The 23,954-nt window shown below is 42.0% G+C and overlaps 1 protein-coding gene across 3 annotated transcripts in view; it reads left to right on the forward strand.

Annotated features, from left to right (window-relative positions):
- Positions 1-21,721, forward strand: part of LOC116056920 (myocyte-specific enhancer factor 2A-like) — a 55,375-nt gene extending 33,654 nt beyond the window's left edge. The window contains exons 4-10 of one of the 3 annotated variants that reach the window (XM_035999111.1): positions 11,601-11,735; positions 12,095-12,293; positions 12,597-12,650; positions 13,321-13,481; positions 17,917-18,043; positions 18,584-18,687; positions 20,093-21,721. In XM_035999111.1, the coding sequence (XP_035855004.1) occupies positions 11,601-11,735; positions 12,095-12,293; positions 12,597-12,650; positions 13,321-13,481; positions 17,917-18,043; positions 18,584-18,687; positions 20,093-20,389 (1,077 nt within the window). In that variant the 3' untranslated portion in view covers positions 20,390-21,721. Of the gene's footprint in view, positions 1-11,600; positions 11,736-12,094; positions 12,294-12,596; positions 12,651-13,320; positions 13,482-17,916; positions 18,044-18,583; positions 18,688-20,073 lie in introns of all 3 variants that reach the window. The other 2 variants (XM_031309345.2, XM_031309346.2) reach the window with 2 other exon arrangements.
- The last annotated feature ends 2,233 nt before the right edge of the window (positions 21,722-23,954 follow it).

Raw genomic sequence — 23,954 nt, forward strand, 5'->3', positions numbered from 1 at the left:
TTAGGCGGTCCGTGCGACATCGAAGCTGTCGGAGCCTCTTAGAGAAGGTGCTCCTGTGTTGGACCAGTGTGGGGTGGAGAGGGTGGTCGGGGTTATCCATGATAGATAACAGTTTGTTCAGTGACCTCCTCTCCACCACAGCTTCAAATGTCTCCTGTTTGCAGCCAATAACAGAGCCAGCCTTCCTGATCAGTTTGTTCAGTCTGTTTGTGTCGCTGGCTCCGATGCTGCTGCCCCAGCAGATGACGGAGGAGAACAGAGCGCTGGCCACAACAGACTGGTAGAACATCTCCACCATTCAGCTGGTAACAACAGACTGGTAGAACATCTCCACCATTCAGCTGGTAACAACAGACTGGTAGAACATCTCCACCATTCAGCTGGTAACAACAGACTGGTAGAACATCTCCAGCATCTTGCTGCACACGTTGAATGATCTCAGCTTCCTCAGGAAATAGAGTCTGCTCATCCCCTTCTTGTAAACAGCAGTGCTGTTGACTTTCCAGTTCAGCCTGCTGTCTGTGTTGACACCCAGGTATCTGTACTCCTCAACCATGTCCACATTTCCACCCAGAATGCAAAGGGGCTGCGGAGCCGTTCCCTTCCTCCTGAAGTCAGTCACCATCTCTCTGGTCTTATCCACATTCAGCAGCAGGTGATTCTTACCAGTCCACTCCACAAAGTTGTCCACCAGCGCTCTGTACTCTCCCTCCTGTCCATCCCTTATACACCCAACAACTGCAGAGTCATCAGAGAACTTCTGTAGGTGACATGACTCTGAGTTGTACTGGAAGTCTGTGGTGTATAAGGTGAACAGAAAAGGAGACAGCACAGTCCCCTGTGGAGCCCCCGTACCACTCACCACCACATCAGACAGAACATGCTTCTCACCTAGTAGCAGTGGCTGGATGGTGTTGAATGCACTGGAGAAATCAAAAAATGTGATTCTCACAGTGCTGCCACCGCCATCCAGGTGCGAATGAGCTTGCTGCAGAAGATAGATGACAGCATCGTCCACTCCCAGACGAGGCTGGTAAGCAAACTGTAGAGGGTCCAGAGAAGATCTCACCTGCGGCCTCAGGCGGGCCAAGACCAGCCTCTCCAGCACCTTCATCACATGGGATGTGAGAGCCACTGGGCGGTAGTCCTTGAGGCCAGATGGAGTCGACTTCTTGGGGACCGGGACCAGGCAGGACGTCTTCCACAGCAGCGGCACCCTCTGCATGCTCAGGCTCAGGTTGAAGACATACTGGAGAACACCAGACAGCTGACTGGCGCAGGTCTTCAGGACCCTGGGGCTGATGCCGTCCGGGCCGGCAGCCTTGCGCTGGTGAAGCCTCTCCAGCTGTCTCCTCACCTGGCCAGGTGTGAATGAAAAGCAGGGGGGGTGCTTGAAGTGTCTGTGGGGGGAGATGAGATGTGCTGTAGTTGTGGGGGGAGTGGGCAGACCACAGGGGGGTGAGGGGGGAGGTGTGGGAGCAAGGGAGGGGGGGAGGAGGCAGAGAGGGGGTGTGGGGGGTTGGTGGAGTGGTAGAAGAGGCAGGGGATGGCTGTGAGCTAAACCTGTTAAAGTAACAGTTCAGCTCGTTTGCTCTCTCATGGCTGCCTGGTGTTGGTCTTCTTCTACCCCCACACCTGGTGATCTCTTTCATCCCTGTCCACACCTCCCTCATATTGTTCTCCTGTAGACTGGCCTCCAGCTTCCTCCGGTAGGAGTTTTTACATTCCCTCAGTTTATCCCGTAGTTTGTGCTGTGCTTCCCTCAGCTCCTGTCTGTCCCATGACCTGAAAGCTTTCTTCTTCTCATCAAGAAGAACTTTAAGGTCACTGGTGATCCACGGCTTGTGAGTGGGAAGGCAGCGTACAGTCTGGGAGGGCATGGTGACATTCTCACAGAATTTGATGTATTCTGTGATGCAGTCTGTCATATTTATTGAAACTGTATACAATTTCTTGTGAAAAAAAGTCACATTATTTATAACACGAAATTATTGTCAAATACGTCGATAACAGCTTCAGAATTTCGATGTCGATACATTTTTGATTAATCGTCCAGCCCTATACAACGCCATTTTCATTTTTTTCCTTTTCAAGCCCACATAGAATCAGCTATCCACCATTAGTGTTGTAAAAGAATAGTTTGAGATTTGGGGAAATGTGCTTATTCGCTCTCTGGCTGAGAATTAGATGAGAAGATTGTTCCAACTATCATGTCCTGTTTGGTACCGGCCGAGAAATAGTCCAGCACATAACCCCCTGTAGAACTTTGTGTTGTTTTTATGTTGTTTTTTTTTGTACAGTATAAAACAACAATAACAATGTAACATGTTAATAAGCTTTAGAGGTGCTGGTGTTACCTTTTGGACTGGGCTGCTTCGTATTTACTGTACAGATATACAAGTGGTATCAATCTCAGTGTTGGTAACTTGGCAACTTTCTCCCCTTTCTCCCTCGATTTGACGACTTTTTATCACCCAAAAAAAGCTGCTAGCGACAAATCTACTGACTTTTTGGGCAGACCTTAACTCCTCTCCCTTGAGTAGAGTTGCCAATATTTCCCTGTAAATATTTTCTAATGTGGCTGTGGCTCACAGGACTGTTCAATGAGTGGGGGGGGGAGCAGCAGCACCGTCAGTTGACCAATCATTTGCCAGACAGAAATGCGAATGTATGCGCAATCATTGATCCCTATTGTTTGTCGAGGAAACCCTGTCTCCTTTGCTTTGGTTCTAAATAATTTAACTTGACTGTTTAGGTTTTTCTTTTTCTTAAAATACACAGGGTTTCCAAGAGTGAGTTAATTCCATTGTCTGGATCTTTTCTATTCATGATACTTCAGTTCCACAGTCTATACACCACCATTCATAAAAAAAGGTTTTTAAATTAGAGGTAGATTTAGATGCATATTGATGATATGATAGCAGGAATGTATGAATATGGATATGTCATGATTTCATAGCAAACCTGCATTTTCATTTCAGTTTGAACTTGAATTAAGCAATACGTCAACTCTACAGATCTATCTACATAATGTACAGAGGAGATAAAAGTGTAATGTCAGCCTAAAATGAAGATGGACGCCTGGAAAACTTTTTTTTTCTTTTTGGTATGATGATGGCCTGCCAGCTAAAACAGCTACAAAGTCAGTCAACTGGTCAGCTAATCTCACTGACAGATTACTTTTGTCATAATAATGAGACAGGTTTGTGTGCAGCAGAGTTGAGTTTCAACAACAAAAGAGCAGCCGTCCAAGGTATGCAATGGAGTCATTTCAGCCTGCAGAGCCCAGAGATAAATCAGAACCATAACAGAAAGTGAGAACTACAACACACTGAAACCTGACACTGTGGCATACAGCACAGCGGTTGGTTGATGTGGTTTAGTGTAAGTCAAAATAGGATGCTTCATAAAAGAATCTACAGAGCCAGAATCTATGTGCAGAAACTGCACATAGATTCTGGCCTTTGAAAGTGTGTGAGTTTATCTGCACAGATGTGTCGAATCACATCTCAGACATCTCCCTATTCTTAGCCTGTAGGGCAATCACCCAACTGGAAAATGCTCTCTCCAGGGAATACGGGGGGCCTTATTTTATCTTTGATGCAGCCCCAACAGCAACAAAACATCAACCTCACATGTTAAGATGCTTAGCGTTGCAGCTCGTGCCTCATGGTGGCAATGATCCACATGCCTTTAGAGATCCACTAAAGCCGACTTTGACATTTGAGATGATAAGGAGACACACACTCTCAGATCCTCTAACAGATACTTTAAGATAGTCGTCAGTGCCCAGACATGATGCAGTGGTTTAAAACCGCATCTGTGGAGCCACATATAGCCCGGTGGGTCTTGGACCAAATCCCATTAGACCCTTCGCTCCTGAGTCTACTCTGTGTCCCTCCATGCCATCATACTGTCCATTCTCTAAAGAAAACAACTTATTTCCTCCCCCATATTTAAAGATAAATTTCTTGAGAATGGTGTAAAAACATTTGAAGAAACTGGAGTGATCACATGATTAGTAACAGCTGTCCTCTTTCCTCCTCTTTGGTTGTAAGGTCATGCAGAGTTTACACCTGAATCATAGAATGATGCTTAGCAAACAAAAACTTTCCATCCGTCGTAATTTGGCTCATTTCTCCTCACATCATTAATAATGATTGCTGAGTCATTATGCGTTGAATATCAATGCTGGAATGCTGCATTTTGCTCTGGAGCTCTGTCAACTTACAGTAATGTTTACAATGTTCTTGCAGGTATATTACAAGTTATGATCAACAGTTGGAGCAGAATGCCTGAGTTTATTTTCACATTTTAGCCCTTGTTAGAAGGGATGAATATTTAATCACACTACAGCACTTCTTGTTTACACAGGCACATTTCAGCATTGGCAGACTTTTGTGTGATAGCTCTACTAGTTACGTAATTCCCTGAGATAAGCTTGTTGTGATAAAATTGATACTTGATACTGCAGTGCTTTAAAGCTATAGTGTGTAGTTTCTGTCTCCCCCATGAGGAATTCTAAGTAATGACAACAACACTGTCGGCGCGTCCACATGATACAAGCCTTCCGTGATCGCGCACGCGCCCCCATCCCTCCTCCACGCAGTTGCTAGTAGCCAAGGAGGACCGGGAGGATTACAAAAACATGATGACTCTTCAGAAGAGGTCATTATCTTCAATCGAGTGTCTGCACACGAAAGTTACCGGACGCCACAATCTTCTGAACATTGTCATACTGAGAAATCCAGAGAGAGTTGTGTGGAGCTGATAGTCTTAATTAACTTTGTAGCAACTCATTTGGCAATGGCTTGAATGTAAAGGACGTTTATTAATATCAAAAATGTAACCGTTGCAAGGAGTAAATATTGAATGTTAAACTGTACAAACTAATTAGTATATTGGAACATCCAACTTGACGTTGGCATTTGATGGCTGAAAATAATGCACAGAAGAATTTTTGACACTCATTGCTGATGATAGAGCTAAAGTTTTTGCTGGAGTTCTGCAAGAATGTAGTAAATGTGTGACAAGTGTATGTTTTGCATTGCATACTTTTCTATTTACCAATGTAATTTACAGAATTTTAAACCACTGATGGATAATTCCTTTGCCCCTGCCATTTTGACTAATAACAAATAATTGCTGGCACACAGTAACTCACATAATGTACCATAATGTAACATCCCATAATTAGACAAATGGCATACTTGTCAACCAAAGGGTCCACCAAACAGACTGACTGACAGCTCTAGGGAAAGCTTGTCCTAAGTTGAACAAGCCAAACACTGCCTGTGTCCTAATTTAAACTGGCCAGCTTGATGTTTACTGTTGTGTGGAAATAACCAGCCATTGAATTGAGCAGGAATTGAGCGTGTGACTTTTCTAAGTGGTCACCAGTTGTTAAAATGTACTTTCAGGCTTGTGGTGGTGAAAATAGACTTGCAAGTGTGTGTTTAAAGCTCCTAATACCACCCAGTGTCTGGGAATGCAGAGGACATGTGGTGGACAGACAGACAGCTGGCTGGTGTGTTGTTCTGTCCTTTTCACGCTATGACGTGTAATGCAATGAGGAGCAGAGATGAGATGATGGATACCAGAGAAGTGATGTCATCTCACTGGCTCGCATGATGCCGGTATGATTTGATTTTTTACACGCAGCATTTAAGTCCAAAGTCTGGACCCATAGTAGTTCTGTCATTTTAATTTCCAGAATGAAAAACTTGTGCTGCAGAAATGTGCTGTTTTCAAACAGTTTGAACTTGAAGTGAAAAAAGAGAGAAAACTGCACTTTTCACAGGCATTTTGAATAGTTAGACATATATTGTGATGTATCATTATAGGATTGTCTAGCAACATATTGATTATCGCAGAATTGCTGTATGCTGATATTAATGGTATTGTGAGCCATATATCGTATCTTATCCTGAGGTACCCTGTGATTCCCACCTCTAAATACGATAATTATGATATATTATTTATGATTGGTAACAAATACACACCTATAAGGGACCCTCACTGACATAATGCTTTTCCTAAAAGCCCTTAACCTTGCCATCACAACTTCCCTAACCCTAAAACCCTAGCCTTTACCCGAAGCAGAACCCAAATTTAATTGTAACCTGAGCTGATGTTAAGATCAGTTTCTTCCTTCTTTAAAGCATAATGTTCCGTACCAGGACCGACTTTCTTTAGTGCTGTGTAGATATTTGTCCCAGCTGTGCTGCTGACAGTAATACGATCCTCTCCAGATTTGTTTGTGCTAATGAATCTCATTTGACGCCTTTGTCTCTGTGGTGCTCAGGGATGCATAAACAGCCAATATTTTGCCTTTTATTTCCCTGTCTATCCACCCTACACCACTATAAACACCCAACCAAACCCAAAGTTGTTTCAGGCTTGCCATAAAAATATCTGCTTACTCCAGTCCATTGTGTTTAAAAGGCTGCTGTGAATATAGATGAGTAAGTCTGTGATGTGGAGCAGCATCTCTCGAGAGCAAGACTACTGTTAATATGTGCACTACTCAGACCAGCTTTGGGTCTGTCACGCTGCCTCAAAGCTCATAAAGGCAAACAAACTGCTGTCAGACACTCGAGAAAAGAATAATACATGCTCTGTATAGGCAGATGATATTTGGCTAAAGCCTGAATGCAGCTGCCCAGCTTCTGTACATGCAAAACATGAATGCATTTTGTCAAAGTAGACACCTAGGCCATTGTCATTGCGTTTCACTAAATATTAATTATGATTGGCCTCAGATCAGTAACTCCCAGAGAATAATCAATAAGTAGTTCAGTGTCTTGCTTAAGAGCTTAACCATTTGACCGTATATAAATTCGTACTAATTGTGCGTCACCCCTCCTGCAGATCCAAGTCTCCATATTACTGTTTTGATACCGTTAGCTTGAGAGGAGATTGATTCCTCATAGCAGACTGGGTAAAAAGCCCTATATTATATTTATATTTTCATTTATTTTTTGGCGACTTGTTTGTAGCTAAAACCGTTTACCATCCTCAACTACCTATGAAGTAGCGATACTTATATGGACGAGAAAGAGAGTGTTAGTTTAAAGAACACGTAAACCTCCGAGAACTATGCTGCTGGCTCAAATTATGCAATTACTGCATTTTATTTTCTAGATTTCTAACTCTGTTGCAAATGTTTGGTCTATGAATGTAGTTAATGAATTCTCCAGAGAGACATGGAAACAGATGGTAAAACATCATGCCTGAGACGTCCTTGGAAACATTTTTCTTTTTTTTTTTACAAAACATAAATACGGTGTAATGAACCAAACACTCACAACTGTTTTTAATGTTGTTGCAGAGTGATTAATGCAGTAAGGGCATTTTACCATGGTAAAAAATGTGTGTTCCTGTCCTTACTGTATTGAGAATCACAGCAAAGGATTTCATTTACAGACTTGCAGAAATGTAACTAGGCCTCAGTGTTTGGGAAATATCTTTTTACTGGGAACCTCTAGAGAATCAGATCTGTTTTTTAGGCTTGTTAGTGGTTGGTTGTCCTTCCTGCTCTTTAACCACATATTAGATATAGGGGGCAACCAGAACCATACACATCCTGTGTACTGCAATACTTCAGCTTGAGACATGGACGGATGTTATTACAGTATATACTGAATAATTAATGTTTAAACTGATCAGCTTTACTCTTTTTACATTTGTGAAGTGCTTCATTTATTTAGTTTTTATTTGAACCTCTGCATGAGAAAAACACTGAACCCCTGTGTGTCAAAGCTGTACATTCTCTGTAAATTCTACTGTACTATTATTGTTTGAAAGATTTTTTTGTGTGGGCATTTTAGGCCTTTATTTGTATAATAAACTTCACTGCCACCCATGTACCTTCACTGCCACATGGGTGCCAGTGAAGGTCAGGGGCCTCGACGGACCAGACCCGGGCAGCAGACGCTGGCTCTGGGGACGTGGAATGTCACCTCTCTGTGGGGGAAGGAGCCGGAACTGGTGCGGGAGGTGGAGCGCTACCGGTTAGATCTGGTGGGGCTTATCTCTACGCACAGTCTCGGTTCTGGAACCATACTCCTGGATAGGGGTTGGACTCTTTTCTTCTCCGGAGTTGCCCAGGGTGTGAGGCGCCGGGCGGGTGTGGGGATACTCACAAGCCCCCGGCTGAGCGACTCTACGTTGGAGTTTACCCCAGTGGACGAGAGGGTCGCCTCCCTACGCCTGCGGGTTGTGGGTGGGGAAAACTCTGACTGTTGTTTGTGCATATGCACTAGGGCTGGACGATTTTGGCTAAAATCATAATCACGATTAATCGAACAAGTTACCTCGATTACGATTATTGAACGATTATTTTAATTTTTTTTCTTTTCTTATACTGTAAATATGTTCACGGTTATTTTTTCTAATGAAAGAGTGCATAATCCTATCTTTGTGATTCTAAAATAAGGAAACAACACACAGATAGCAATTAATGCTTATTTATTAAATATTTCAAACAACTGAACTGAAATCTACAACAGTAGATTTTACAATGAAATAAAAACGTCTTATAAAAAAGTAATTTAAGTTTTAATGTAAAAAAAAAAGGTTTCCTAAAAATGTAGAAAATAAATAATAAATGTCCATCATAAGATTAACGGGAACCTGTGGTTAACTGTCTTTTCGGAGTTAAACTCCACAAGCGTGTCCTGTGGCTCGCCGGCCGTCACACACACACACACACACACACACACACACACACACACACACACACACCTACCAGTCCCTATGGCCACTTGGCCAGTGGGAATGCAAACGGGAAAAAAGATTTTGGGGGAGAGTAGTTCTTAGAACTTCTTAGAAGTGTACTTTTCCTCTAAAAAGTACAAGTACTATCTGATCGGAAAGCACCTATGGTCGCAGACTGGACGGGGTGGAGTCACGTGACTACACACGCGGCGCCGTAATATGTTTTAAGGGGAAAGTACATTAACACACAGTGGGTGGCCGCGGAAATATTAATAGGATTAAAAGACCGAAATAACCGACTATAGGCTCTGAATTTCGGTTACGATTATTTTTCGATTAATCATCCAGCCCTAATATGCACCAAACAAGAGTTCAGAGTATTCGGCCTTCTTGGAGACCTTGAGTGGAGTCCCGTATGGGGCTCCAGTGGGGGACTCCATAGTTCTGCTGGGGGACTTCAACGCGCACGTGGGCAATGATGGAGACACATGGAGAGGCGTGATTGGGAGGAACGGCCTCCCTGATCTAAACCAGAGTGGTTGTTTGTTGTTGGACTTCTGTGCTAGTCATGGATTGTCTATAACGAACACCATGTTCGAACATAGGGATGCTCATAAGTGTACTTGGTACCAGAGCACCCTAGGCCAAAGGTCAATGATCGATTTTATAATCGTTTCATCTGATCTGAGGCCGTATGTTTTGGACACTCGGGTGAAGAGAGGGGCAGAGCTGTCAACTGATCACCATCTGGTGGTGAGTTGGGTCAGGGGGTGGGGGAAGACTCTGGACAGACCTGGTAAGCCCAAACGGGTAGTGCGGGTAAATTGGGAACGTCTGGAGGAGGCCCCTGTCCGACAGACTTTCAACTCACACCTGTGGAGGCTGGGGGCATTGAACCCAAGTGGACAATGTTCAAAGTTTCCATTGCCGAAGCTGCGGCGAGGAGCTGTGGTCTTAGGGTCTTAGGTGCCTCAAGGGGCGGTAACCCACGAACACTGTGGTGGACACCGGTGGTCAGGGAAGCCGTCCGACTGAAGAAGGAGTCTTTCCGGGATATGTTATCCCAGAGGACTCCGGAGGCAGTTGCAAGGTACCGAAGGGCCCGAAGGGCTGCAGCCTCTGCCGTGAAAGAGGCAAAGCAGCGGGTGTGGGAGAAGTTCGGAGAAGACATGGAGAAGGACTTTCAGTCGGCACCAAGTTACTTCTGGAAAACCGTTCGCCACCTCAGGAGGGGGAAGCGGGGAACCATCCAAGCTGTGTACAGTAAGGATGGGACGCTGTTGACCTCAACTGAGGAGGTAATAGGGCGGTGGAAGGAGCACTTTGAGGAACTCCTAAATCCGACTAATACGCCCTCTATGGTAGAGGCAGAGCTGGAGGATGATTGTCGTCAATTTCCCTGGTGGAAGTTGCTGAGGTAGTTAAACAACTCCACAGTGGCAAAGCCCCAGGGATTGATGAGATCCGTCCAGAAATGCTTAAAGCTCTGGGTGTGGAGGGGCTGTCTTGGTTGACACGCCTCTTCAACATTGCGTGGAAGTCTGGGACGGTGCCTAAGGAGTGGCAGACCGGGGTGGCTTTTTCAAAAAGGGGGACCAGAGGGAGTGTGCCAATTATAGGGGTATCACACTTCTCAGCCTCCCTGGTAAAGTCTACTCCAAGGTGCTGGAAAGGAGGGTTCGGTCTCATCGGTTATCGGTTCAGATAATGTGGTCCTGATGGCATCATCGGCCTGTGACCTTCAGCACTCACTGGATCGGTTCGCAGCCGAGTGTGAAGCGGCTGGGATGAGGATCAGCACCTCTAAATCGGAGGCCATGGTTCTCAGCAGGAAACCGATGGAGTGCCTTCTCCAGGTAGGGAATGAGTCCTTACCCCAAGTGAAGGAGTTCAAGTACCTTGGAGTCTTGTTCGGGAGTGAGGGAACAATGGAGCGGGAGATTGGTCGGAGAATCGGCGCAGCGGGTGCGGTATTACATTCAATTTATCGCACCGTTGTGACGAAAAGAGAGCTGAGCCAGAAGGCAAAGCTCTCGATCTACCGGTCAGTTTTCGTTCCTACCCTCACCTATGGTCATGAAGTACTGAAAGAACGAGATCCAGGGTACAAGCGGCCGAAATGGGTTTCCTCAGGAGGGTGGCTGGCGTCTCCCTTAGAGATAGGGTGAGAAGCACATTCATCCGTGAGGAGCTCAGAGCAGAGCCGCTACTCCTTTGCGTTGAAAGGAGCCAGTTGAGGTGGTTCGGGCATCTGGTAAGGATGCCCCCTGGACGCCTCCAGAGGTGTTCTGGAGGCGATAGTTGGAGGTGTTCCAGGCACGGGGAAGACCTCGGGGAAGACCCAGGACTAGGTGGAGGGATTATATCTCCAACCAGTCGGAGCTGGTTAATGTGGCTCGGGAAAGGGAAGTTTGGGGTCCCCTGCTTGAGCTGCTACCCCCGCGACCCGTTACCGGATAAGCGGACGAAGATGGATGGAGCTTAGACTTGAAAGGGGGGAGAGAGAGAGAGAGAGAGAGAGAGAGAGAGAGAGAGAGGTAATGACATGCAGCAAAGGGCTGCAGGTCGGAGTCGAACCCGCGGCTGCTGTGTCGAGGAGTTAACCCTTTATATATGGGCGCCCGCTCTACCAGGTGAGCTAACCAGGAGGAATTCATAAAGAATTCAAATAGATATGTAAATCATTTAAATAACAAACTTCAAAAATTATTGTGATTTATGAAGTGCTCTCAGCTCACCACTCTCTCTAGGGAAAATGTGGCTTTATAATGAATGTCAACTACAGGTCACTTTAATCTGTGCCAAAGAACTATTGATGTTGGTGCTATTTCTACTTTTGAATCCATATTTCTAATGGCTCTCCTCTGTTTATTTCTTCACAGGCCCTGAACAAGAAGGAGCACAGAGGCTGCGACAGCCCCGATGCTGACTCCTCCTACGTCCTCACCCCCACTACTGAGGAGAAATACAAGAAGATTAATGAAGAGTTTGACAACATGATGAAGGGTCATAAAATTGTAAGTTGCACTGTAGTTTATTGTGTACAGAGTACACCCAGTATGCCGCTGAGCTGACGCAGATCAAAGCCTTGCTATATCGGAAGTCTGTTAAGAGACTGTATAAACCATTGGCTCTTAAATCCTATTGGTTTTGATTGGGAGTCTTCTTACCTTTCTTTTTGTTTCTACAACACAAAAGGTCACATTTATGTCAGTCAGTCAGTTTGTGATCATATGCTTGACCCCTTTGATGAAACAAACACGGAAACAAAAAACATAATAATAAAAGACAAAAAACAGATTGTGGCTAATTACAAGTATTGTGTTCTGATATTGATCACGCTCATTTTGAAATGTCTCTGTCACTTCCTCCCCAGTCCCCCGGCCTTCCACAGCAGAACTTCATGCATGGCAGCATGTCGTACAGCCCCGGTGCAGGAGGAGGAGGAGTAACCTCCCAAGCTCTAGCTGCAGCCACAGCCGCTCTGGCTGACAGTGGGACCCTCTCCTCGCCTCACACACACCTCCACAGAAACATAAACCCTTCACAAAGACCTCCCAGCACTGGAAACACAGGTGTTTGTGTGTGTGTGTGTGTGTGTGTGTGTGTGTGTGTGTGTGTGTGTGTGTGTGTGTGTGCTTAAGCATTCTTGCGTTCTCTGTGAATATTTGTCACTGTAGTGAGTGCACATTGAACATATTTGGCTATATTTAGGTTACGTGCAAAGATATAACAGATGAGGACGATTAGGAAAAAACAAAGACCAGCAAAAACCAGATACAAACTGGTGGAAAAATAATTAAAATAACTGTGTGTGTGTGTGTGTGTGTGTGTGTGTGTGTGTGTGTGTGTGTGTGTGTGTGTGTGTTTATCCTCAGGTGGCTTGCAGGGTAGCTCTGATATGGCTCTGCAAAATGGGTCTGGACCAGTTGGTATGTATCTCTCAGGAGTCATACAAAAACCTCTCCTCTCCCTCTTCCTTTTCCTCTTCCTCTCCTCTCCTCTGTACTCTGCATCCTCCCTGATGGGGGTTTACCTGCTATAACCTCTCTCTTTCCCTCCCTCTCTGTCTCTTTCTTTCTCTCTCTGGCTGCCAGTCTACAGTTGTGCTGATCAGTTCAGTTGAACGGTTTCAGCTTACGTAATTGCGAGTGGAGGCATTGTAGTGTTGACCGTGTACTGTTTGTATATGGAAACGTCACAGGCATCTGTGTTTTTAAGGAGTCTGGATGCACCTCAGTGTCTGTTACTGGTTGTCAACAGTATATGTCTACACTGTTGGATCTTCAACCCCCACCACAAACTATCCTGCCTGTCCTCTCCGTGCTCTCCCTCCCAGAACAGCATGTCTCATAAGAACACTGCCATTATGTAATGTCAAGAGCAAAAAAAGATCAATTATTCATTATTATCTACTATATAATATATAGTCATACTTTCTCCACTCAGATATATATATATAAGGCTCCTGGTACATGTAGAAAAGCTCATTCTCCAACAATCAATCAATCAATCAGTCAGTCAGTAGGTCAGTTCTTAATTTTGAGATTTCCTTACCATCACTTCTCAAATGTTCTTGTATTTCTTTGTTTCTGTGTTCAGTGAACGGTTTTGTGGGCTCACATGGTGGAGGCAGCTTGGGGAAGATCATACCACCCAAATCTCCTCCTCTTCCACCTCCTGGGAACAACATGGTCCCTACCAGCCGCAAGACAGACCTCCGAGTGGTCATCCCTCAGTCCAAAGGAATGATGCAAACACTGGTAAGTGTGTGTGTGTGTGTGTGTGTGTGTGTGTGTGTGTGTGTGTGTGTGTGTGTGTGTGGTTCTAATATTTAGGACCTGTTTAATATGAACATCCAACATTGTAACATTATAGATATGACAGAAAATAAGGAAAAGCATAATAGGTCCCCTTTACAGTTTTTCTCGATTGCTAAGACACATTTCTTGAAACCCTCACCCATTTTCTCAAAACTGTAAACACAAAACCAAATTCTCAAACTATATTCACAAAACACCTGACTCTGCTGGCAAAATCAAACAATGCTCTCAGATCATACACACAGCCAGTCAATAACTCAACACTACAGAGCATTCATTAGATATTTCCTCAAACATTCAAGAACACAGTGTCGAGGGCAGGGATCTTCAACAGGGGGTACAGGATCCCTAGGGGGTCCTCAGAGTCAATGCAGGGGGGGTCTGTGTTTTTCAAAAATTAAAGTATCTTGATATGAGTCCAATATATTATTAGCAAATATAAAGCAGCAAAACAAACACTGATGATAGGCTTACTGGCCTATAGGTAAGATAGTCATTAAGGTAGCCATCCACAGATACAGTCCATCCTGAGAATTCTCTCTGCCACATGTATGTTATTTACATTAAAACATGATTCATAAAACCATGCCAACAATTAGAAGGCTAATTTAATAGCTTAGTATTCTTTGCAAAAAAGGTATGTATAAAGGCTCTAGGCCACCCTACCATACAGCATCACGTCTGTGCACTCTGAACTGGCTTATATATTCTTTACAATTGGTTTGATCACCTTAGTTCATATAACTGTAACAGTCTATGGTAGAAACGTGTGTGTACAATTTTGAGGCGTTGAGTGTAACGATGACAACTGTGTTGTAATTGTGTTTAGCTTTTGTTGTTCGTGTAAACCATTTTGCAACACAAGTGCATCTCAGTGTGAAATGTGTTTTAGCGAGTGAGAATGTGTTTAGGGTTTTGCCAAAAGAGTGATTGATTGATTCGACAAAAGGGTTTAGGCCACTGAGCATTTGGTTCAGAGAATGGGCTTTAGTGTTTTAGCAATTCAGAAAAAACTGTAATACAATAATAATTAAAGCTGCATTATTTATTGTGGCCACTGGGGGGAAACAAGTTGACCGATACACCAGTACCACCTTTATGAAGTGTTGCACTTCTCAGCTGCTAATGCACAACTCTGTAAAACACAGGCCTCAAGCCTTTTAGTGCCTGAGTCTGAGGTTTATCAGGAACCAGAATGGAACACAATGTTTTTTAAGCCTGATGGATGTTGGCTGCAGACAAGAACAGAGTAAACAGATGATGCCGATTACCACAGAGTTTAGTCAGCAACTTTTCAGAACAATTGGTTCGACACCATCTGGACCAGATGGTTGTTGAGTGTACAACTGAAATCATTTTATTGTTCTGTTAAAGAAGACAGGATCTCTCTGTTCCACACATCAACGTTGGCAAAAAAATTGCATGCCTGATTTAAAACAAAAAGAAAATAATTGACTTTAAGGCATCAGTTCAAGCATCACACAAACATACACCCCCCATGATCTTTTGAATTTGTCTCCATCCTAGAAAACCTATAACAATATAAAGTAAAATTATGCATTTTAATGAAAGACACATAAAGCCACATAAATCCTGTCATTTACAGTAAAATTTGTTTTGGAAAGCACACGGCTGAACACACATAAAGAATGATGATATTTCAAGTAGGCTGCCAGCTCATCCACTTCTTGGAAAGGGAGTGCAGATTCTCTGTGGAGACTCAAGTCAGGTTTAGAAACAATACCACAAGAACTCAAACCGGAGATAATATGATGTGACATTCTACTCACATCTCAAATTGTGGCACAAATAAACCAAAAAAGGTGCACTGTACAAGAATTTGAAAGAGTCTTCAGAGCATCTTGAGTCTGTCTTTCTTCTTTCAGATTGTTCATTCAGCAGCTGAGCTGGTCAGTGGGTAGAGCAGGCGCACATATACTGAGAGGTTTATGCCTCGATGCAGAGGTCCAGGGTTCGAGTCCGACCTGGGACGATTTCCTGCATGTCTCTCCCCCCCCCCTCTCCCCTTTCTCACCTACCTGTCCTGTCCATTAAAGGCGGAAAAGCCCAAAACTCCCTTACTGTTGCCCTTCCCTCCCACACTATGCTCAAACATGATGTAATAATAAGTAAACAATGGAACAAAAATGTATTATTCAGTGTTTTTATTTTCTTTACTATGGTGACTGAAAAGCTGCATTACTCTGCTGGCTGTGGGATCCAGGGGATTTTTACATTTTGCAGTGATCCATCAGTAATTCTTATTTCTCCTGTTCACATTAATGTGAATGCCTTTAGGGAGATGTGGTGTAATTATTTTGAACAGCATTTGTATATAGAATAAAGAAAACTTTATTCAGATGCAACAAACATTACCACAGTTTTTGTGAATATAGAAATATGATTTTGTTGAGAACGTACAGATGAGTTAGAAATAGATTATTCATTGAAAGCACTTTATGGGTTACCTTTAAAGGAGCTGTACTTAAAATACTGATCAACACAGCAGGCTGGGATTGCCTTCACATGGCTCTCATAGACTGTTACTCTGCGTACCTACATTATACTACTCACTACATTAGTACAGTATACTGCATACAAAGAACAGAGAAACTCGGATTACAACTCACACAGAGGAAGAGTGACTTCATTCTCTGCTCAGGAAGCCATTACTCCACTATATCTTTACATAGATAATATTTGTCTGCTGCTATATTAATGTTCTAAATGTTGAGTACAGCCCTTTTAAAGCCTTCTCTTAAGACTCATTTAGGGATCGTCATAGTATTAATAAAATACTGTCTGACTAAATTTCAGGTGGAGATATTATAATACACACCCTTACATCCCACCCGTAGCAGTCAACAATAATGTGTCTACAGAGATGAGTCAAATATGATAATGTATTAATTATCGTCAAAGTTTCTCAACATTCTGCTCTTTCTGAGATAAATACTGTGGATCACTGGATGTGAGTGGTCATGGTCTTTTTCAGTGGTGTGAGAGTGCTAAATACCAGCTTTTATGGGTTGACACTGGTGTGCAGTTGAAACATGCAGCAAAACCCTAAACAATGGCATGACATCTGCTTGTTTCTGCTTTTCGTGCACTGCTGTGAAAGATGTTGAGTTGTGGTCAGACAGCAACTCCTCTGTTTGATCATTTTGAAACTGCCTTTTACTTCCTCCTCTGTGACATGTGTGCATGTAAGTGTGTAATAGTATATGCTTTGTATGCAGGCAAGAACTACTCTTTTAATTATCTTTTTTTATTTATTCATCGCGTGTCTTTAAAGCAATACCCATAAAGATTTGTTATGACATTGTTAGCTCAAACTTGACTTCTTTACTACGGCATTGTCACTAATAGTGACAGGGAGACCAGATAATACAGGGCAAGGGGAAGGAAACACTGTTAGTTTTAGGCATGGATCGGTTGGTTAAACCACCACTTGTATGGCTTGTATGCGAGTGTGTGTTTGTGTGCGTGCGTTTAGCAATGAATTATTACTTCATTCAGGGTGATGTCATTGCTGACATTATCACACCGGAACGGCAACAGCCCAGAGAGGACCAACACAAAACCTCTAATGACTGTTTGAAACGTGTCAAGTTAAAGAGCCACCAGTTTTAAATACCAGCAGCTCTACCAGCCAGGCCAAAGTGTACCAAACCAACTTGGTTTCTAGCTTCATTTGAGACCGTGACTGATTAAGAATGAATTGCCTGTTGGTATTTTGTGTTTTTTTTTTTATTAATTGTTAAAACACACACACACACACACAAAATTAAAAAGTAACTAAAGTAATTTAGGAGGATACGACTGCATTTCAAGAAATGCTTTACAGACTTGGCCCTCTGTGTTTTGAAATACTGAGTAATCAGGATGGATTTGCAGGGTTTCGAGATGAACTAAAGACACTGGCGCCTTGCTGAGCAGCCTCCATCAACAGCCTTGTGTCCTGTTCAGCGTTCCCTTAGACTAGGATGCTGAACCCCAGCAAGTTCAGACACACTCGTTTCAAGTTTGAGGCATTCTGGGAAACGTAGGAAATTAGTAAAGAGTAAGTAGATGTTGCAGGTTATTACATAGTGTACACACCAGAAGGTATATTTCAAATTATGCCAAGCAGTGGGAGAGTGTTTGACGTTTGATTTTTTTTTTCTCAAAAGGGATGTAGTTCTCACTCGCTGTAGAAAGACTCATTATATTGACATCATGTGGTTGAAATGGGGCATCACACATTCAGCTGCATGTCATCCACTGTACAATATAACTGCAATCTAAGCACAGAAAAGCAACAGACAGAAAGGGGACGATTTTTAATCTTTATTGAATAAACTTAGTGAGTCTATGTGTTTTTATGTGTTTCCAGAGTAACCAGAGGCTGAGCAGCAGTCAGTCCAGCCAGCCTCTGTCCACCCCAGTGGTCTCCATCACCACACCCAGCCTGCCTCACCAGAGTCTGGGCTACTCCGGCATCAGCTCTGCCTACAACAACGGTACATGCTGCTTATCAGAAATTGGACCGTCTTGCTGTCATTAGTGTAGGCCCTGAGAAGACAAAGACATTAAAATGTTTTGTTTTTTTTGCTTCATTTCATTCAATGGATATGTTACATTACCATTTATGTGCTGTTAAGTGTCAAATGAGAGAACAGGACAACCAGAATCTGAAGAAGCCTACAGTACAGGACTGTTTGTTCAGATGGTTCAGGCATTCTTAGTATAACTCTACATATGGACGGCAGCTCTTTTGGACATTTTGTTAGGGTTAGACTAACTATATCTGTGTTTTAAAATAATACAAAGATTTATAATTCTGTATAAAGATAATCAGTATCTCTTGATATGATGATTTTTTATTTGGGCCATCTGGGGACACTAAAACTCTCCAGTGAAAGTTAGTGAAAGTGAAAGAGTTTCAGGTGGTTTAGCAGCTCATTGTGTGCAAATAAAGTTGTATCACCGAAGGCCAAGGTTGACTTGATGTATCAGTTTTGTGTGCTATCATGCTTACATGTCATCTCTCTCTTTGTTAGATTACTCTCTGAACAGTGCCGAGCTGTCGGGCTTCGGCTCCCCTGCAGGGCCCTCTTTGGGCTCCATGGCGGCATGGCAGCAACACCAGCTGGTCTCACTGGGGTAAGTACCTGACACAGGTAACCTTTCTCTCTTAATGACTGACAAGACTTTTACAGTTTCACAGTTTGTTAACACAGTTTTGTTAGTTGACATAGTTTATGTACACTAAGTTCAAATCATAAACAGAGTAATATGTACAGGAGAGGACAAAGATTGGTAATGAAGAGAGAGGCTACTGACTTAAGTTATACGCCTGACACATTTCACTAATGATGTTAACTTCACAAAAGTTCAGATAGGGAGAAGGTATTCAGATCCTTTAATTAAAGTAGCAATATGACACAAATTACAAATTAAAGGGACTTTTGCTGAGCAGCGGCCACTGCGGCAACAAGCGATAGTTATAGGATGATGGTAATTGCTAAAACATAGTAAAACAGTAGCACAAATAGATATGAGTTGTAAAATCTGCAATACCTATTTTTATTTTGCTAATATAGCTAATGTTAGCCACTAGGTTACTGGTCATACCAGACCAAATAAGGCTGAAGCAGGAAAACCCCTGAGAGTATTGAATAGGGCAAGGGGGCAACTCCTTATGAGTTATAATTTTAATTTGTGGAGGTATGTGTTATGTCTCCTTTAAAAATGTACATTTGCATTTGCATTTTTTTTTTTAAAGTGCCACTTTAAAGTCCTGCATCCAAAATGTTACTTAAAGTGAAAGTTTGTATTCTTAGCTAAATGTACTCAAAGTATCTAAAGTAAAAATGCACTAAATGTAAAACAACGCCTCCCGTGAGTGTTTTACTATAACAAAATTATATTATTACATTATTTCTAATAATGCATTAATGTGTAAGAAGTATTTTATTGTTTTAGTTGGTCAATATGGAGCTGCTTTTAACTAATTTATGCACTGTTGGGTTGTTTAATAAAATACCTCAGAGTCACTGCAGGGGGGCCTCCAAATTATTGTTAATTTTTGAAAAAAAATCCAAAAGCCTTAACATGAATCCAATATATTATTAGCAAATATAAATCCCCACTGCTTACTGGCCTATAGGTAAGGTAGTCACTAAGGCCATCCACAGTTCATCCTAAGGATTCAATGTGCCACATGTATGTTGAACATTAAAACATGATTTATAAAATCGTGCCAACAATTATTAGGCTATTTTAATAGTTTAGTATTCTGTGCAAAAAAAAGGTATGTATAAAGGCTTTAAGCTGCTCTACATGTTATTGAAGGCCCAGTTTAATATGCAACTTCATTTTATACAATATATGCAGTAGGGGGTCCCTGCTCTTTTAGTTGAGGGGTCCTTGGCTTTAAAAATGTTGAAGACCCCTGGTCTAGAGACCTGTTAGTTTCACCACTAGGTGGCGCCTTTGCTCCACAGTCACAGCCTCAAAGCATCCTCTTCCTCTGTCCCTCCATCTGTAGGTCGGGGAGCTCCAATCTCTCCATCAACACCAACCACAACGTCAACATCAAAGCCGAGCCCATCTCCCCACCCCGCGACCACCTCAGCCAATCAGGGTACATGACCCAGGCTCATGCCCCTTCCCATCCTCACCCATCCACCAGAGCAGACATGGGGAGGTCTCCTGCAGACAGCGTCTGCTCCTCCTGCAGCTCCCATGAGGGGGGCAGCGACCGCGAAGAGCAGCAGCAGCGGCTGGACTTCCACATGAGTCGCTCAGAGGGCAGGCAGAGTCCCACGCTCAAACGCATGCGAATGGACAGCTGGGTGACATAGACACCTACATGACATCACACAGGGCAATCACAGGAGGGACACTGTTATGCAAATTAAGTGTGGATTGTATTGATGTGTTTCTGTTATTTTCACTTTCAGTTATCTTTGTTTTTTATGTTTTTTTGTGGACAGATTTTTGTGGTCGGAAGTGTTGAGCAAAAATAGCCTGAAAATGATGGATCTGTCAGAATCATCTCATCAACTTTCAGAAAATCTTCAAGAGTACTTAAAACACAACATGCCGTCCTTTTTCAAATATAAATCATTTAAGCATCAGAGACAATAATAATGTGGGTCCAATTGCAGTACAATCTGTCATTTTCTTATCCAGTGGGATGCAGTACTTTACACAGAACAATCAGAAAAGCTGAGATTAGTGTTTTTTGCCAGTCTTGTGGCTTCATGATTTGGGTAGTAAAGCAGTGAAGTGCTTCTGGATGTCTCCCACTGGGGGTCACCTAATTCATTTCTGATCTTCTCAGGGTTTGAAACATTGAACAAGTCCAACATGAAAGTAATACTCCCTGCACATCATCCCTGTTAGTCCTCTTTATAAAAACACTTAATTTATATCAGCCAAAGCAGTGTGCTGTTTTTATGTTGTTTGTGTTTGTTTTTATATTGTGCACAGAATAAGACAATTTTTCATCAGATTTAAAACTCAAAGCCATGGACACTTGTTCTGTCTGTACTATACTATGAAATATGTCATTATTGTTTTGTATGTACTATCTTTAATATATATCACTTTTGGTGTAACTATATATCGTTGATCTGTCTATTGTATCTGCCTGGGTGAAATATGACACCTCCACCAGATTTGACAAAAGTATATTTTTGTGGATGATTGCCATATTTACAAGGCGTTGTCCTTTCCTTTCGTACGCCATCCTGCACTATCTTGAAACCAGGGTCTCCAATAATGTACTGAAAGGGACATGCAAGAAAATATTTGTTATTGAACAAAAGAAATATAGCTCTTCAGAAATTGTTTTACAAAAGGGATGTACTATAACAGACAAAGATGGCAATAGAAAATGATAAAACTTTCAGATTTTGTGCGATGGCCTCAGCAGGGCTAAATCTGGCCAGACTGATAAGGTGAGGTGAGCATAGACTCACATGGGACGAGAGGAAAGCTACTTTATTAATCTCAGAACGAGTCTCTTGTCACAATAACCACAGAGAAACACACAAGAACAAAGTTGTACTTATATTGTGTGTTTGTACATGAGGTAACTTCCTCTTTGATCATTTAAGTCACAATGAAGGAACTAAACTTAAAGATGCATTAATAAAATTTGATCAGAAGTTCATACACTGATGAATATTTACAGGATTATGTTTTTTTTTTTATGTCTTTAATGCTTTGTTTTTATAAAAAAAAAAAAAAAAGTGAATGTACACATGAGTCTTATCTAGACACAGATAAAGGTGGTTAACTGATATGTATAAATGCACACATCACTGATGCTTTTTGTCATACAGATTGATGTACATTAGTATGACAGTTCATGAGGGTCTTGGAGATGGGAATTTCCTGAACAGCTGTGTGACTGATCAGTTCATGGTTAATGCCGAGAAAATGGAACTTGTGGGTAAGTAGGAGGCAGCACATGTGGCGAGGAGTGCAAAGCTGCAAGAGTTACCACAGTTTGATGCATGGATGGGAAGCATCAGTCAACATCTACATCAGTGATGGCCGTAAAAAGAAAGACACAAAAAGAGCTGAGAAAAAGTTTTGTAACACACCTGGTGTTCTTTTTTAAAGAAGAAAGGAAACTTATTGTGAGTTTAAACAATTACAGTATGAAAGGGAATGTTATCAGAATACTTCAAAAGCAATGGTGCATTTTAATGATACCAGCCTTAAAAAAAAGTTGTCAGCTATCTGGATGTGCCAGATGCAGAGGTGACCATAAATGCAAAATGTGCAAATCATGTTGCTTGGTTAATGGGAATACAAGAATGCAACAAGAAAGTAAAAAAAAACAGAAAATAAGTCTCTGCTGAGAGTCAATTTGGCTGTTCACAGGAAGGGCTGACATTGATAGCATCAGTATGTACTGGATTGTTATGATTGTTGGACTACAATACTGCCCTACAAAGCAAAAAGGCAGTAACTACGCAGAGTGCAGAACTGAGAAAAATGACTTTAAAGTTATCCTGTCATCCAGCTAAGTAGTTGTAGGTAGATTATTGGACATCTGGCTGTTTTTGTTACTTTATATTAGCTTATTCTCTGTACATATCAATCCTCATATTTAATTTGATATTTTACCCCTATTTTGCAGTTACTGTATTCTTCCTTTGTTTCACTAGGGCTTTTTGCAGTTACTGTACAAACGACTACCATTTTTCTCCAAAACGACACACATTTGAGATAAGATGTTTTGTCACATAACAAAGGATGCCTTGAATGTCATGAAAATGATAATAACTCATTTTTGACCAAAAATGCAGTTACTGCCTTTTTGTTTTGTAGGGCAGAATAGCTAGCTGCAAACAGACGGGAACTATGTAGTACAGTGTGAGGATGTACTGGGCAAGTCAGGAATTGGCTGTGTAAATCAGACCTGGCTTAAATCATGTGTGTTGTGTGGTAGAGAACTGGAACAAGAATTACATCACTAGAACTCATCAGGAGGTAAGATATGAATGAAGTGGAGGAAGTTGAGGATTAACAACAGACAATGTGAGAGGTGTAATGTGTAACACTTCTGCTTGGTGGCATAAGCACTGATGTTAACTGCCATGTATATGATGATCTATTGTGTGGGAAGAAAATAGTGTGTTACTTGTGAGCCTATGAGAAGAAAAAAGGTTTTTCTTTCACAGCATTGATGAAATAAATAGTCCAGAAGTATATTATTTGATACCATCTCATGTCAGTTACACATTTGGAACTTTAGTCAGTGATTAAAGCATAAACTTTAAGGGTTCAGCAACAGGATTATACTAGTTCAGACAAGAGAAAAGCAAGTATGCCAAGGCCTCACTGACTCAGCACACTGAGCATTAGAGGGTGGTTAAATGTGCCAAGGTTAATGGGAATGATGAGGCCAAACAGCTGTTTGAGAAAAGATTAGCTTCTATGAGTCACAAAAGACTGCTCTAGAAATAAGTCTAGCAAATAAAAAGAAGTATTTTTAGATTTATGGCGATTTTTGATGGGCATATAATGGGACTAATTGACTCATGATTCAGCTTTATGTGGACACATCTATGGGTCCAAGTAACCTCACAGAATATACTTTCATGAATACACAACTGACTCTTTTGACCACAAAACATTTTAATCCTACCTCCGTTAGTCCAAAAGTGTGTGAAATATCTAACAACGTTTATGTGAAGTCATAAGAGGAAAATGTATTTGAATGATCTTTTAGTCAAAGGTGACAGAAGTCAAATGACTCAACACATAACACAGGGGTTTGATTTGCTATGAGATTTGGAAACATGCTCCAGTTAGCTGGAGTGATACCCTAACCAGAAAATCATTTGACTTTTAAAATAAATGTTGTAGTGTTGAATAGGACAACCTTGTATTAAACATACAGCGCAT

This window comes from Sander lucioperca, chromosome 3 (assembly GCF_008315115.2).
Source record: "Sander lucioperca isolate FBNREF2018 chromosome 3, SLUC_FBN_1.2, whole genome shotgun sequence".
Classification (NCBI taxonomy): Eukaryota; Metazoa; Chordata; class Actinopteri; order Perciformes; family Percidae; genus Sander; species Sander lucioperca.